At 43.5% G+C, this 18,507-nt stretch overlaps 1 protein-coding gene across 1 annotated transcript in view; it reads right to left on the bottom strand.

Annotated features, from left to right (window-relative positions):
• LOC148542031 (ATP-dependent translocase ABCB1-like) overlaps positions 1-18,507 on the bottom strand; it is a 190,343-nt gene that overhangs the window by 138,163 nt on the left and 33,673 nt on the right. The window contains exon 3 of the mRNA XM_088473936.1: positions 11,364-11,454. Within this exon, the coding sequence (XP_088330062.1) occupies positions 11,364-11,454 (91 nt within the window). The remainder of the gene's footprint in view (positions 1-11,363; positions 11,455-18,507) is intronic.

The following is an 18,507-nucleotide window of genomic DNA, read 5'->3' as shown; positions in this document are numbered from 1 at the left end:
CGAACCAGTTGCTGCGATCGGGAAGCGATCGCAGCCAGTACATAGACGCTCCGCATGCATAAGTGACAGGACGAGCCGTTTGTGGGTGGTGACAGGGGGTGGTCAATGGTAACGGGGGTGTGGTGTTCCGAACGCAGGGGTGTCTGTAAGTTTAAACGCCATTTCAGAGGCGTGCATAATTAAGATGCATCATCAGCATACACGTCACACGGCTGAATTTAAAACAGAAGCACTCGCAGTGCTTGTGGGTAGGGTATGGGCAGCCACAAGTGGTGCATATGGGTCTGATGTCAGCCGATGTTGCCGATTGTTTAACACACTTCCTGGAGATGACGTATGTTACTTAGGGAAAGTGGGCGTCTTGTGTCAGGCTGGTTGGCATCTAACTGCATACCGCGATAGTACGGCAAAACATTATGGATGTGCTAATGTCTTGCTAGCGGTCACAGGATTTGCATAGTTTGAATGTGGACGGCAGGGTCCAAATGCAGCCTTGCAAACGGGTCTGAATCGGGCCCTAAATTAGCACGAGGCTACAAATAGGAGACTATGGGGCCTATTCATCATTGATAAATTTCCACATATTTTAGTTACTGGGCCATTCATCATCACTATTTTCATTGCCAAAGTAGGATATTTATTCAGCCTTAAACCTTTCGGTATCCTCCTTGCCTAAATATAATTCTTGCAAAAAAAAAAATGGTAGTTGCTCAGATCAGCTTAATTGCATAACACAGGTGCTTGTAAAGGGCAGGGTTTACACTGAACACAGAAAAAAAAGAGATTTGCACCCCAGCACACTGCAGCAAAAACAATCCCAGTATAGAGGAGCCTTGACGATTGGCCTGGCGCTTATTCATATATTTGCAAATGTATGTAACTAATACCTCTGAATCGCTATTATCATGTAGGATTTAAGTATTGTTTTTGCTGCAGTGTGCTGGGGGGCAAATCTCTTTTTTTTCTAAATATAATTCTTCACAGATGTTATCTCCCAACTTAATTTAATTTATTTAGTTGTTAGCCTAAGGAATCTAAATCATTATTCTTCGACTGTATGATACCTTTGGCTTACTTCATACAATCATTAATCTTTTATGGCATGCCTCGGCTCTTCTAATTCTGCTATCTGCTCTAAACATTGCTTTATCTCAGGTGTAAAGGGCACAATACGGCCATATAATATAGACACAAAAATATAAAAACCACTTAAAAAAGTACACATAATAATACATATATAAAAATCAATAAAGTCTCACTACGCAGCAACAATAAAGTGAATAATACATACATAAAGGAATGGTTAATGGTCGCGCACTGTGTCTGTATCATTAGATGAAAGAGGAGGAGATTTTCTATGAAAAAAATTGCCCCATGGGGAAACCTACTGGATAGACATGTTGATTATTTCAGGGCTAGTAGGTTTAAATGAAAGTTATGATATAGTCTCCTATTTGTAGTCCCCTGCAGATTTAGGGCCTGATTCAGACACGCTCGCTAGGAAGCCTTCGCTGATAGCTGCCGATGGTTTGCACTACATGCATGCATACGCATCGCAGTGCGCGAACCACAGCGAGAGATCGGAAAGCATTTGCTCACTGTGCATAGACAGCCTAGCAGAGTGAGTGTCAGGAGAAGCCGATTGTGAGTGGTGATAGGGCCTGGCTGCTTGAAACAGGGGAGTGGAGATGCGAACTGAGGCGTGCCTGAACGTCTCAACGCCGTTTCCGAGGCATAAATTATAGGCAGTGTCATAGTACACATCACCTGGCTGGTTTTTACACTGCAGTGCTCGCAGTGCTTGCGGTAGGGTATGGTCAGCCTCAAGCGCTGCGATCGCATCCGATGGTACCTGATGTACCGATGGTTGCATACACTTCCTGGAGATGATGTGCGCAAGTGGGCATCTTAAGACAGGCTGGTGGGCATCAGCATACACAAAGCGATCACACGCCAAGACATAGTGGGCGTGCTAATGCCTTGCCGTGCGATCGCCTGCCTACCCAAATTTGCATATGCATCGAGCAAGCGGGTCTGAATGAGCGCCTAAGTTCGATATGTGGGGATGGTAGAGAAGTGAAATCAGCATTGTTGTTGAGTTGTTACTCCTTTGCTGGTTGATCAAATCCATTTCTATCATACTCAGTTATGAATTTAGGTATAGGTCATTTTGTTGTAATTGGTTGATTAATAGAAAATTACAATATTTATTATTCGCTTATAGTGCAGGATAAATGTAATTGTCCAATCATTTCTAGTTATTGATAAATTGCATATATGCATTTTTGATAATATGTATTTATTATACTAATTTTGTGGTCTATTTATTTTTTATGAAAAACATGTCAATAGATACATTGTATTGTTTTTTGGCACTGACATGCTTTATAATAGGCATTGGTTGAAATAGATGCTGATTACTTGAAGGAATAATGGGTTAAATGTATTGTATGCTTTTAATGATTACGCTGCATTGCTGGTGTAAAGTATCGTCAGGGTGATGTGAGGGCACACCCACTGAGGAAGTCCATTAGTGACGAAACTTGTTTGGGGCGGCAATACCTGGACACTTGCTCATATCTATTAGCTGTCCAGTGTGAGGCTTGAAACTCACGCTGATCTAGTGTGACTTCTAGTGTGTGAGCTGCGGTCCCCGGTACAAAATTGGATTCGGTGACCCTGTCCCAGGAGAGAAAAATTATCTTGGAGTGGAAGTGACGGGTCTCGTTTTACTGGTGACTAAACAGGCTGACTCATGCAGATTGTCTTAGATGTACGCGATTGTATGCATATTTCACTATATAAAGCTTGATATCATTCTACACTGTGTGCTCCTTGTTTTTCTCTCCTAGAACAAAAAAAAAATATATATATATTGTAACTGGAATATAAATGTAAACGATAGAGACAAAAGATATATATTCATAAACCAGAGGTGCATAATAGGTTTCTTTGAATATATAAAAATAGGTAGCAGGGAAACATACAAAGGAACAGTCAAGCCACCTACAGCGTTACTCAAATGAGAATTGTACCCTGCACCGGGCTAAGTAACACTGGTGACAAACAGAAAAGCTGTAATTTATACAGACGTGCTGAACATCTCTGCTGGGCTTTCAGGAGTAATATAACTAAGGGAGGAATGAGCTACATATAAGAACACAAGATAATGGGCTCTATTTACTACAATCCGCATATTGAATGCGGATTGTAGTATGATATTACCGAGTGAATTCGCATTGCGAATTCAGGCAATATCACAGGGATTTACTATAAATCCCTTGCAGGGACAGAGCTTGCGATAAAGCTCTGTCCCTGCGGATCCCATCCGCACTCTAGTCGCGGTATTTTCGGAAAAAATTCCGTGACTAAGAGCCCGCGCATGCGCCGACCGACCACCGCTACTACCCCCCCACGGCGCTAAGCCCCGCCCCCGGTGCTAAGCCCTGCCCCCCATGATCGCGGCCCCCCGCGACCTCCGCTCACCCCACCCGCGTCCCCCCCTCCCTTCATTAGACTTACCTGCATCCTCCTGGCCTCCGGTGATCTTCTCCGGGCTTCCCGATCAGGTGATCTCCCATACTGCACTGGGGCCCGATCACCTGATGACCGGGCCCCAGTGCACTGTGGGAGTCCAGCTGACCGGAGAGGAGCCATCACCGGAGGCCCGATCACCGGTCCCTGGAGTCAGGTAAGTAAAAAAAAAAATTTTTAATTTTTTTTTTCTTTTTTTTACAGCAATCAGCTTGCGGTCTGCTTAGACCACATAGCTGATTACTGGTACCGGCTCCCACCTCTGCTCTCCCCATTAGAGCAGAGTGGGAGCCCGGTAACCGGGGGAGACCCTGGATAATGCCATCTCCAGGTGACGTTATTATCACAGGGCTTCCCCCGGTATTTTTTTACAATTTATTTTTAGTAACTATGGTCAGATCACATTTCCCATTACAATTATGGGAAATGCGATCTGCTTTACTAAAAATAAGTGATACTGGGGGTTGGAGTCGAATTTTACTAATTCTACTCCAATTGCCCTGTAATAACTATAGGTGAAACTAAAATAATGTGAAAAGGGTGTGAAAACACCCTTTTTCACTTTATTTTAGTAAAAATAATGTTAATAAATAGAGCCCATTGAAATAAACTGCTGTCGAGTAAAGGAAGGCTAGCAAGGTTGACTCATGAACAAAGTTAACTGACATTATTCTATAGAGCGCTCAACTGTATTTCATATTTGAATAGATGTATGTACAGTATGTATTAAATCACTCACCATAATACATAAATAATGGGGTTTTGGTTCATGGATTGATCAATGCATTTAAGCCTGCAGCCCACATCATGGGACCCCATTTCTCAGCAGGTCCTACACTATCTGTCATACTTATGGGAACCTGGTAGCTGCTATCACAGAATTTAAACTGAAAACATGTTAACTGCCAACTACCTTATTGCTTTTAAAGGTAAGACAGTCACCAAACATAGCTTCTATCATACTAACAATGCAGCAGCTGACACAGGTTAAAATAAATGAGCTTGCACAGGGGTGCATGAGAAAGCTGTGATCACAAAAAGGTTAATTAAAAATTAACCAAATAAACAAAGACATAAAACCATTGCACTCGCCACTCCTAGATTTGGGGTGCACCCCAGGCATGGGAATGGCGAGTGCAAGTTTGCACCCCAAATCTAGGTAGTCATAATAATGTGATTCGACTGTACATGTATATATATAGTCGAGTCACATTATTATGACCACCTCCTACAGTTGATGTCGGCAGCGGTAGCCCATGAAGTATGTTACATGCCGTGCTCTAGCTTGATGGTTATATAACGTGTGCGATAGGCTTTCTGTACACATATCACTCGTTGCTGTCATGGGTAAAAGGGGCGAGTTGCAAAAAGTGATGATAATTGGCTTTCGGGCAAAGAGTGGCAGTATTTCTGAAACAGTGCAGTTTGTGGTCTGTTCGTGTACTGCTGTGGTGTTGGTGTATCGTGACTGGATAAATCGCACTATTGCAAATAGCTGACGTGAAAACTGCAGAGCACCATGTGCCATTGATGTGATAGGTGAACGTCGACTACGTAGGTGCGTGAGGGCCGACTGACGCGCCTCAGTGGAGCAGCTCACCACCAAAATGAACCTGGGGGCACCAGATGTGTGTCTAAAATGACAGTTCAGCAAACCCTGCTGCATGAATATGGGACTTTGAATCAAACGGATGGTCACTGCACCTATGCTAACGAAGGTGGATCTGCAGAAAAGGCTTCACTTTTCACACCTGTATCGGAATTGGACCTCCGCTGATTGGCGAAGGGTTGCCTTCGCCGATGAGTCACGTCCCTGGCCCCCTAATTCCCCAGACTTGAACCCAATTGAGCATCTGTGGAACCATCTTGATCGTTGTGTCCACTCTTTGGAGCCTCCACCACGCACCCTCCAGCAGCTGTGGAATGCACTGCAGTCAGCATGGCTCTAAATACCTTTGGCAACCTACCAGCACCTTATTGAGTCACACCCAGCCCATCTAGCCGCTGTCGGTGCTGCACATGGCTGTTACTCTGGCTATCGACTGTATATATAATATATATATATATATACACACACACTAACTGAAGTACCTGGCACGCACGAACTGAAGTACCGGGTTTAAATCTTCAAATTATTAAGTTAATTGCCACCCCTCTGTGAAGTTTTCCAACTGGACCACCTCCCGTTGGTTTCATCCCAATCAGTGCAGGGGTGCCCGAATGCATAACCGGACAGGCAAACAAACAAACAGACCAATGAATGTTATATACGTATAAGATATATATATATTAGGGATGTGCAGGCTCGGATAGGTTCGAGTTTGCACGTGGAGTTCGGATTTTTCCCTCCAAAAAAACGGAACTCAGAAAGAGGCTAAACGTCATCTTGCACGGACGAACATCATCATTCCTGGACTTTTGTCCAGGAATGATGATGTTCGTCCGTGCAAGATGACGTTTAGCCTCTTTCTGAGTTCCGTTTTTTTGGAGGGAAAAATCCGAACTCCATGTGCAAACTCGAACCTATCCGAGCCTGCACATCTCTAATATATATATATATATATATATATATATATATATATATACATACTGTATATATATATTTGAGCATACTGTATTATCTATTGATTTTCTAAATACGTGGATGTACACTGCAAATGTTAATTATTCCTCTTTTGTGAGTTCCTCAACTTATTTTCATGTTTTCCAACAAAATTGCGCCCTTGAACAAGAGGAACTGGCAGGACATATACACAGTGACATTCTTTGCTGAATGCATCCAATTCTACACCTATGCAAATTCAAGATTTTGTTTTGTATGAAAATATATTTTAATCAGGGTTCTAGGATAGAGATCCTAGTTTTTTGGATGTGCCAAACTACCCAATTTACTGCCTCCAGACCGTCTTTAAGGCTTATGTAGGCACATTTATAGAGGGGAGAGTATTTACATGCACACATATGCTATGCCACTGTAAATATAATATGAACATTTGCAATGAGGCACGTGAAATATAGTCCTGATGTTCCAAAATTCTCATGATTTATTTAGAGAATAAACAAAGTTTCAACAAGCAATATTTTAGGAGTAAGAACGCAAGGTTGTAAAGAATCAAGCAGGGAGATAAAAACGTAATAGTACAGTAGGTTGTGCTAGGGCTTGATGCTTTTACTTTTACTGTCTGTGCATCCTTATAAAACATCACAGCAGACATTTAAAAGTAAAATTGGTGTGCAGTAGGGGTGTGCACCGGACACTTTTCGTGTTTTGTGTTTTGGTTTTGGATCTGGATCTTTCTTCGTGTTTTGGATCTGGATTGGTTTTGCCAAAACCACCCTTCCGTGTTTTGGGTTCTGGGTTTTGTGTTTTGGATCTGGATTTTTTCTTAAAAAATAAAAAAAAACCGCTAAAATCACATAAATGGGCCTTTTTTTGTTCCTACGCTATTAATAACCCCAATAACATTAATTTCCACTCATTTCCACTCTATTCTGAACACCTCACACCTCACAATATTGTTTTTAGGCCAAAAGGTTGTACCGAGGAAGCTGATTGACTATGCTAAGCGACACAAGGGGGCGGCACAAACACGTGGCCCATCTAGGAGTGGCACTGCAGTGGCAGACAGGAAGCCAATCAGCGTTATGGTGCCCATTTGCATGTAGCACGAACCCGGGAGATCCGTGCTACATGCATCTGTGTGATTGGCACAGAGCAATGACAGGTCCGTGAGACCCGTCTGTGCTGCTGTGGTAAAAAAAAAAAACCTGTGTAAAAAAAGAAAAAAATGGCGTGCACCCCCCCAAAAAAGAGCAACCAGCCCCGGGCATTAGTAACCCAGTGCTGGGTGTGCTTAAATACAGGGGACAAACGACGTAGGGGTCCCCTGTACTTAAGCACAACCAGCACCGGGCTAGTCAGAACCAGCGCTGGTTGCCAAAATACGGGGGACAAACGACGTAGGGGTCCCCTGTATTCTGCGCAACCAGCTCTGGGCTCTGATCCGGTCCTGGTTCTGGAAATATAGGGGACAAAAAATGAGTAGGGTTCCCCTGTATGTTCCAGAACCAGCACTGGACTTTTTCTAGCGGGGGGCTGATGCCACAGCCAGGGGAGCCCTTTCACCGGGCCCCCCAGCCGCAGCATCAACCCTGACCGCTAGTCAGCCCAGGCCGGGGATCCCTGGAGAGCTGGGGACCCCCCCAATAAAGGGGTCACCCTCTCCAGGGCACCCCAGGCCCAGGCTGATAGCCCGGGGCTATCCCCGCCACCCCTGGTGGCGGTGGGTGGCGGGTTGATTGTGTGGTGTGGTGTAAATAAAGAATATCAAACATTGTCTTTACAAGTAGAACTGCAAGTCCCAGCTAGCCTGCCCCGCATGCTGGTACTTGGAGAACCACAAGTACCAGCATGCAGGGCATTAAGGGCCCACTAGTACCTGTAGTTCACCTGTAAAAAAAATGTTTAAAAAAACACAGGACACACACACCGTGACAGTATAAGTTTATTAAACATACATACACACACACACATGTACACATACTCACCTATGTAACCTGTAGCATCGGTCCACTTGTCCGGTAAAGTATCCATAGGGGACCTGTGAAAAAAAACATACTCACCATCTCCTATGCGAGGTTCTGTCCTCTTCGTTCCAAAGTAGGCATCCCCGGACTTGGCAAAAAAAAAAAACGAAAACGCGATCCACGAACTTAGTACCGTTCTATAGAACGGTACTTCCCGAATGAGAGCTTAGCGGCGGGGTATCACCATGGAAACCCCGCTGCTAAGCGTTCATTGGCTGAGAGAGGTCATCTCCCGTCTCTCAGCCAATGAACGGCTCCCTCCATTGTAGTCAATGGTGGGAACCGCAGGGTAAACTTTAATAACCTTGCGGCTCCCAGCATTGACTACAATGGAGGGAGCCGTTCATTGGCTGAGAGAGACGGGAGATGGCCTCTCTCAGCCAATGAACGCTTAGCAGCGGGGTTTCCATGGTGATACCCCGCCGCTAAGCTCTCATTCGGGAAGTACCGTTCTATAGAACGGTACTAAGTTCGTGGATCGCGTTTTCGTTTTTTTTTTTTGCCAAGTCCGGGGATGCCTACTTTGGAACGAAGAGGACAGAACCTCGCATAGGAGATGGTGAGTATGTTTTTTTTCACAGGTCCCCTATGGATACTTTACCGGACAAGTGGACCGATGCTACAGGGTTACATAGGTGAGTATGTGTACATGTGTGTGTGTGTATGTATGTTTAATAAACTTATACTGTCACGGTGTGTGTCCTGTGTTTTTTTTAAACATTTTTTTACAGGTGAACTACAGGTACTAGTGGGCCCTTAATGCCCTGCATGCTGGTACTTGTGGTTCTCCAAGTACCAGCATGCGGGGCAGGCTTGCTGGGACTTGCAGTTCTACTTGTAAAGACAATGTTTGATATTCTTTATTTACACCACACCACACAATCAACCCGCCACCCACCGCCACCAGGGGTGGCGGGGATAGCCCCGGGCTATCAGCCTGGGCCTGGGGTGCCCTGGAGAGGGTGACCCCTTTATTGGGGGGGTCCCCAGCTCTCCAGGGATCCCCGGCCTGGGCTGACTAGCGGTCAGGGCTGATGCTGCGGCTGGGGGGCCCGGTGAAAGGGCTCCCCTGGCTGTGGCATCAGCCCCCCGCTAGAAAAAGTCCAGTGCTGGTTCTGGAACATACAGGGGAACCCTACTCATTTTTTTCCCCTGTATTTCCAGAACCAGGACCGGATCAGAGCCCAGAGCTGGTTGCGCAGAATACGGGGGACCCCTACGTCGTTTGTCCCCCGTATTTTGGCAACCAGCTCTGGTTCTGACTAGCCCGGTGCTGGTTGTGTTTAAGTACAGGGGACCCCTATGTCGTTTGTCCCCTGTATTTAAGCACACCCAGCACTGGGTCACTAATGCCCGGGGCTGGTTGGTCTTTTTTTGGGGGGGAGGACGCCATTTTTTTCTCTTTTTACACAGGTTTTTTTTTTTTTATTTACCACAGCAGCACAGACGGGTCTCACGGACCCGTTAGTGCTCTGTGTCAATGACACAGATGCAAGTAGCACGGATCTCCTGGTCCGTGCGTGCATCTGTGTCATTGAAATACACAGCAGCACAGACGGGTCTCACTGACCCATCTGTGCTCTGTGTCACTGTCAATCACACAGATGCATGTAGCACGGATCTCACGAGTCCGTGCTACATGCAAATGAGCACCATAATGCTGATTGGCTGAGAGCCGTGACAGACGGCTCTGTCAGCCAATCAGCACTTTGCCCATTAAAGGCAAAGGCATTTTTTTTTAAATGGCCGCTCGAGGCAAAACCTCGAGATCCGACAGCAGATCTCGAGGTTTTGCCTCGGGAGAGGGATCCGGGGCAGACAGGGAGATCCGAGCTTGGGCTCGGATCGCCCCGGATCCCCGAAGTTCGGGTGGGTTCGGTTCTCAGGGAACCGAACCCGCTCATCCCTAGTGTGCAGTGCACTAGAATTTCTGAGATAAGGAATGTGCATTTTTTGCGTTTGTAAATGACCCCCACTGACTTTTTCAAAATAGCAAAGCAGGCAATTGCAGTACTGTATTGTAACACATAGGGCCAAATGTAATAGGGTGAGAGTTTAGAAAAGTGAGAGTTTCTGACACTTTTTAAACTTTGTCAATGTAATAGAGTCCAAAAACAAAGTAACAGAGCGAACTTGCATGTTTTTTTAGACTTAAAAAACTCTCACAATTTAAAATCTCATTCAGATGTTTTCCCATTTTGAAGATAAAACTCAACCAATGTGAGAGTTTACTGCTAAACTCTCACATTTTCTAAACTCTCACCCTATTACATTTGGCCCATAGACTCCTTGATTTAATAGAAATATTGTTGTGCATTAATGAACAAATCTGTGCATGTAAGCAGGACACCAGGTCATTTCACATCACACTGCCTAATAAATATTAAATGTATGCTCCTTGTGAGTCAGCATGGTTTGACCGCCAAGTGTGATATAAAAATATCTGATAGGTTATTCAGTCATTGAGACTCACTATAAAGTGACCAAGCGCTGGTATAGGTGCCCACAGATATTAGCTAAAATGTTCCCTGCTGTGTCTAATTGCTGCTGGTGTTGTAATTCAGCAAAGGGCTTGCCTCTACATATTTGATGGGACTTCCAAGCACTACGTTATTTCTCTTTCTGCATCAATTTTAGGATGTGTAGTCCCCTCGAATTCCTCCTTTTGGTTACTAAACCTATACCCTGGACCGACAAAATTGTACAAAGACTCCCTCCTTAAATTTCTTAACAGTGCTGCGAAAGCTGTAATACCTACTCATTGGAAATCTGTGTCTCCTCCCTCACTTAAGGAATGGTTTGCTTGGGTGGATCTCTATATGGACATGAAAGATTCACGTCTTGGAGTTGAGAAACAAGGTGAATATCGTTCTACTTGGCTTCCTTGGCTCGAGTTTAAATCTTCCACCGATTATGCTTCGGCTCTAACTTAAATATTTGGTTTCTAGGTGTTGCCCCCAATTCTACTCTGTCTTCCCCTGTCTGGTCTTCCCCACTTTTCTTTGTTTTGGATCTGAGTGCTGGGATATTTGTTTTTGGTCATATTTTCTCTGATTGCAAGTATTGATTTTATATTTTGTTTTTTATGTCTGCTTTGCAATGTGTACCTAGTGGATATTCTTATTCTACATGGCATTGTTATACAATTTGCTTGTATTTCCCTTGTTCTGTTTGTTTTGTCTTTTAAATCAATAAACATATATTGCAAAAAAAAAATCTGATAGGGGAAGAATGTCCCTTACCCGTCACTATTTTCCTCTCTCACACCATTACTTGCTGGCTTTTCATCTTGTTGAAATATAGGGTTGTCATAAGTATGATCAGGAAAGCCATCTAAAACAAGGCAAAGCCACAAATTTACCAATCAAAAATAAAATAAATATATATTATATCATATAGTCCATGGGGTCCGGAACTCCGCTCATGTAAAAATAACTTTGCAGGATGCCCTCACAGAATGACATAAATACCATACATGGTGCGGCACTCCCGGCGATAATAATTCACAGACACTGGCAAATGTTCTCAACGTTTCAGTGTTTGACCACTGTCTTCAGGATACAAGAAAAAAATAAAAGCATATCTTACCTTAAATAAGCACCCAAGTGAAGCCACATTGCTGAAGAGGGGACAGTGTTCCTGATCGATGTTGTGGGTAAATGATGTAATCGCACACTTGACGCGTGATGTCTGTGATACCACCCATCACAACATACAAAGCTAATAACTAGATATTATAAGACATCAAAAAACAATTCCTGTTCTACACCAAACATGTATGAATTAGCGTATGCTGGGGCCACAGAGGACCCCATAGCACAGCCCCTTAATTGCAAATAATATTTGGCATCAAACAAAAAATAATTTTTTGTAAAAATAAATTCCAAAAGTTGCAACAAAAAGTCAATAAATCCCTGATCCAAGGATTCATCCGATAGTAGTAACTTTTTTACTTCTGTCATCCCATCCCATTTTACTGCTAGTGGCAGCAGTGAGCAACCGGTGGCACATCATTTTTCTATGGCGGGACACAGCTTAGCTAGCTTAAAATACAGGATGATTGACCACATCCCTCCTCTTGCCGGGGGGGTGATCGTAACCTGCTACTATTAAAATGTGAATAACGATGGATCCACCGATTGGATGTGATATTTCCTAAGGGTTTAAATGGATACTTACCATTATTTTTTATAGGCATAATTTTTCTAATTAGGATGTCTTATAATATCTAGTAATTAGCTTTGTATGTTGTGACATGTAGGATTGATGTAGTTGCAATATGTTGAATAGCTGTATGTAATGATCGTATTGTGATTTGACTATAGCGTCTATGTACCCATGGTGATGGGTGGTATCACAGACATCACGAGTCAAGTGCACGATGATGTCATTTACCTGCAAAGTCGATCGGGAACACCGTCCCGCATTCGGAAATGTGGCTTTACTTGGGTGCTTATTTAAGGTAAGATATGCTTTTATTTTTTGTATCCTGAAGACGGTGGTCCAACACTGAAACGTTGAGAACATTTGCCAGTGTCTGTGAATTATTATCGCCGGGAGTGCCGCACCACATATGGTATATATTATATAATTGAAACTATACATTCACACACTACAGTGGAATTCAATTACAGGTGCTGGAATGCATGGCTGTGCATATGTCAGATAGTTACGGTACTGCAGATATCATAGCACTATGGGGAGCGAGACAAAACTTGCGATGTGGATGAACAAGATGTGCCGTTCTGAAACAACATATTGCTTCCATCAAATTAAACTGAATTCCCCCCTTTGAATACAAATTTTTTATATAAATTTAATTTAACTTATATTTTTTTAATCAACACGTAAGAAACCGTCAGTAGGAAAAGGATATTTTTATAATTGTTTTAAGAACCATTATTAAAAAAAATATATATATATATTTTTTATTCAATAATCCAAACACTTCACACCCCTAAAGTGAAGATAGATGGCTAGTCTGTTAATCTTAATAATCTTAAAAACAAAATGGATGCTAATCTACAGTAGGTAGCACATTTACATTTAGTGAGGGATTTTAGGCCCTAAGGCAGGGATTCCCACGGTCCTCAAGGCACACTAACAGTGCAGGTTTTAGGAATAGCCATACTTGAGCACAAGTGACTTAATTAGTGCCTCAGTTATTTTAATTTAACCATCTGTGCACAATCATGGATGTCACTAAAACCAGGACTATTAGTGTTCCTTGAGGACTGAGGTTGGGAATCACTGCCCTAAGGTACAGCAGCTATACATAGTATAAAATAAAGTCCCTGGTAAGCGTCGGTCTGTTAGTTCAGGCTAATCTCAAGAACAACTGGACGGATTTTGATGCAGTTTTCATTATTCTATAGAGCATTTGTGTATGAAACATTAATGTATGACAAAATGAGAGCCGAGCAGTGACGATGTTAGTGAAGCAAGTCAATGAAAAAATGAACATCCGAGTGCTTTCTTGCTTGCGCTGCCTAATTTGCTAAAGATATATCACAACAATGGACTTTATTTAATATCATGTAGAGATTGATATGTGTTATCCTGTTTCACCAGACAAAAAATTGATGTAAAGCCCTGTTTACTGATACAAAATTTCATTTCTTCCCTTTTTTTTACCGTTCCTATTTCATCTATGTAAAAAAGTATTATTTAATTTCAAAAGAGTCCAATTCCAGGTAAGAGTATGCTTTGGCATGACAATAATTACAGCACAGGGACAGACACTTAATGCGGCTGGAGTGGACATGAATGGAGACAGTTTTTCTCATGGATGACTTTACATGGCCCTTTTGCGTGTCACACTCAAAACGAAATTGCTGACATCAAAAGGAAAAATGACTAATATTGTCTTCAAGGTAATCTTATAAGACCTTGGTTAAAAAAGACTATTGCTGTCAATTCAAATTGCTCCTGTGCCAACCTGGGGTGGGTAACTAGTATATTATATTATATATTTATACATATACTGTGGTTGCTATGGGCAACATCTCCACTTCTAAAAACCCGCACTTCAGTAAATATACCCCTGAGTTGTCATTTCAACACTCCATTCAGTATGTCTCCTAACCACCATCTAAATTTTAGATGTAATGTCGCTATAAAAGTAGATATGAGTTAATTACCCATAGATGTGGGCTGATTGTGTAACTCAGGGGGTCATTCAGACCCGCTCGCGAGCGCAGGACGCTCGCAAGCGGGTCGATGTTGCCCCACTGCAATCACTAGTGATGTCAGTGGGAGTGATTTTGGCTCTGATAGAGCCAAAATCACTCCAGGGCTTGCGGCAGCGAGACCCTACAGCAGGGTCTCCGTCACAAGCCCGATGGTCGCAATGGTTGGAACTGTGAGCAAGCCTACCAGCGGCGAAACGCGCGTCAGACTGACAATTCCGGGTCACATGATGCGCACACGTGACTCCGGTTCTCCAGCCACACACAGTGGCATGCATTAGCATTATTCCCAGCACCACTGACTATCAACCAGGACAGCACGCTGATCATGTAAGTGGCGCATACCCCCTGCACTGCCTAGCGCATCAGGGCAGACAGCCACCTAACCAGACAGCTCACTGATTTATTCCACAGACACTCGCTGCATCACTTCCATACCTCATTATTGTTTTCTAATTTGCAGCATCATAGCTCATTATATTAGAGGAACTAGCGATTCATCTGTTTATATACCCTTATGTTATATTAACAACTTGTGAATTTTATCACATTTATATTAATTAATGAGGTTTATCCTGGCTTTTTTCAGTGCTGTCTATATGTTAAATCCCTTGTAATTTCTATATGTGAGATGCATAATATGTGTTATTGACATGTATTAAATCTTATCCAATCATCTCACTGAAGGAATGTTTATCTGACAACATTTTGTCTGGATTAATTTTCAGTGCATGCGGGCACATCATTATATGTATGATTATCTCTTATGTCTAATAGGGATTTATCCCATTAGGAGATAAATACTAGTATTAACAGTGATTGTTTTATTGTTACATGCCCTAACTGTGTATTTATTCTTTATAATTATCATCATAGTGTGGCTATAGGCATATACGATCAATCATTAAGACTATCTCGCCGGGCTTCTTATTATCAAAAGTGGAGGATAGATCTCCTTGGATTTATTTGTATATGTATTGTGTGTTTCCTTGTTTGTTTGTTCTGTTCTGTTGGAACGTAGATTTAAGTAACATATGTATTTTTTTCTTGATGGAGTATGTTTGTGGCCATAGGCATAGACACTTATTTATACTATCATAGTATTTGATTGCCTGGCCTTTTAAATCCTTAGTGGAGGAATATATCTCCTTGGATTTATTTATATACGCCTAGGAGTTAAATGGTATGGTATCTTCAATTGTGGCTTAAGGCGCATTCTGTATCTATACTATTTTATTACCATCTCACCTAGCTTTATTTATAATCCATAGTGGAGAGTGCATCTCCTTTGATTGATGTATATGTGTATTGTATGTCTTTGTATTTGTTGAATCACTTTCAGTTGCTCAATTTTTACAATTGTATTTAATAAAAGTTAATTTTTAACGGCCAAATCTCTATACTTATAGTGTGCCCCCACCGAGAGTCCTTTTTTCTTTTTCTTCTGGCTTATATGTTCACATATTGACTCTGGGGAGCACCATAGACTTTCCTAGTGACAGGTGTAGACTGTGGTCTTATGATCCATATTAGGAATATTGATACACATTAGTGTGGTATCCATAAAGTCTATTTTAGGTATACCTAAGAGATACTTACCTAATAATCCTGTAGGATTTTTTTCAGTGCGGCTCCAGTACTATTCCTTGCATAAGCTTACGTTTCTCTTCAGATGATTTAAATGTTTTTTTTAAGGTCATTTTCCTGAACTTTGGGCCTGATTCAGACCCACTCGCGAGCGGCTGTCCGCTCGCAAGTGGGTCGATGGTCTGCACTGCGCATGCGCACAACGGAGGGAGCTCCATCGTGCGCATGCGCGAGACGCGACGAGCGAAGGACTTTCCTTCGCTCGTAGTGTCTGATCAAAGGGGGCGTGCTGTCGATGTTGATTGACAGCACGCCCCCTTTGGTGGGCGTGCCGGGGGCGTGCCTGCCAGACGGAGGCGTTCCCAAGGGAACGCCTACCATCAGAAGCCGGCCCCACTGACATCACTAGTGATGTCAGTGGGAGTGATTTTGGCTCTGATAGAGCCAAAATCACTCCTGGCCTTGCGGTCGAGAAACTCAACCGCAGGCTTCTGCTCGCAGTGGCGATGGTCAGTACACTGACAGCGGCATCCTGATGGTTCAAATCCAGGGGAATGGAAAGTAATGTAAGTAATGTTCCCCTGCCTATTTACCCCCAAACCCTAACCATCTTTTCCTGCACCCTTATATTAACCCTCCCTACCCCACACCCTAACTCTATCACTCCCAGTGTGCCTAACTCTAACCCTCCCCCTTAGTGCCTAACCCTAACCCTCCCCCCTTAGTGCCTAACCCTAACTCCCCTGGTGGTACCTGAACCTAACCCCCCCTGCCCCGAGCCTGTCCCCCGGGCTGCCTAAACCTAACTGTCCCCCCCCACGGCTGATACTTACCTTTCCCCGGTGTCCTTACAATCGGGATGCCATCTGCCGTCGGCATCCTGAGCAATGTTGGGATTTTGGCGCTGGTGTTGTCTCAGCGAAAGGAATTACGATGCCGGGATTCCAGGCAGACAGCATCCCGCTTGTTGGGATACTAACTGCATCCCATGATACGATACACAGGACTGATTCTTGACTCAATAGCACCTGGTGCTAATGGTGGGAAGATGAGGATAAGGAGGAGGAGTGGTGACAGATAACAGAGCGAGACAGACGGGGGGCAGAGAGACAGTTCAGAGAAAGGAGGAGAGAAATGAGAGAGACAGTGAGGAGGAGTGACAGATGATAGAGAGACACAGATGGGGGCACAAAAAAGAGAGAGATAGACGGGAAGGGACAGAGGTGAAACAAAGAGGCAGACAGGGGAAGGAGGAAAGGAAGGGCAGAGAAAGACAGAGGAGGGAGAAGGAGTAAAAATATGGGAAGGTTGGGAAAGACAGAGGAAAAAATAATCCCTGCACTGGTGGACACGATAACTAGCATCATATATAAATATTTCTGTATGTATGTAAGTATATGTATACATAAAATGCACATGTGGCCATTGTATGTGTGTATGTATGCATGTATATATATATATATATATATATATATATATATACTGTATATATATATATTGTGACACAGTTAGGTTAGGGGGTTCCTCTCCTGGGTAGAGGACTCCTTCCTTAAACACACACACAGCAGCAGGGAAGCAGCACACCAGTCTGGATGCAAGTACAAGCTGGTCGGCGCCAGTCTTTATTGTACAATGTCAGAAAGAAACATAAAGAAAACATAAACATAAATCCTAGCCCTGTCGGGGCACTAACTTCACAGGTAGTTCCCTCACTACCAGAATCTGGCAGGGCCTAATGTCCTCACCAGCAACAAGGGCACAGCACAACACTTACAGTTAGGTTTTCAAGTGTCTCTGAGCAAACTCCCTGTCTGCTCTCCCAGGTGAGACCCTCAGCCCTAAACACACTAGGCTTATATTGGCCACTCTCAGGTGGAAACCCTAACAAGCCTGTTACCAGGCTGCGAGAACCAAAACCTGGAGTGGCCGTGGGTGGAGCCCTCCCTCTCCTCTCACCCACAACCCCCAGGTCCCAAACCGGCTTTTCAAAAAGCCGAGACTCAAGCCTGCTACACTGCAGACTTTCTCCTGGAGGTTTAAAACACATAAGACAGGAATCTGGGACAAATGTACCTGCCACAGACCACTTTACCAATGATCCTATCACATATCCCCCCATTTTTTTCGACCTGTGGGGCTGAACAACTGAAGCCCCCAAACAATGAACGCGTGACAACGCGTCAACATTGGCCAGCTGGCTTCCTGGCCTGTGTTCCACTGAAAATTTAAAAGTTTGTAACGCCAAGAACCATCTCGTAATTCTCGCATTACTGTCCTTATTTTCGGACATCCACTTCAAAGGGGCATGGTCAGTGATTAATTTGAACTTTCTTCCAACCAAGTAGTACCTGAGAGCCTCTAATGCCCACTTTATGGCCAACGCCTCCTTCTCTACTGTGGCATAGTTTCTCTCATGTACATTCAACTTTCTACTTAGATAGAAAATAGGGTGTTCCTCACCCTCCTTGTTCTGGGACAGGACTGCTCCTATACCTACTTCTGATGCATCGGTTTGTACTATGAATTCCCTTTCAAAATTAGGAGTCATCAGGACTGGTTGGGAACACAACGCTACTTTCAACTCCTGAAAAGCCTTCTCTGCCTCAGGACT

This window comes from Taudactylus pleione, unplaced genomic scaffold (assembly GCF_031769625.1).
Source record: "Taudactylus pleione unplaced genomic scaffold, aTauple2 ptg000016l, whole genome shotgun sequence".
Taxonomy (NCBI): domain Eukaryota; kingdom Metazoa; phylum Chordata; class Amphibia; order Anura; family Myobatrachidae; genus Taudactylus; species Taudactylus pleione.
Note: the sequence above shows the minus strand (reverse complement) of the source record. Positions and strands in the feature narration are given on the sequence as shown.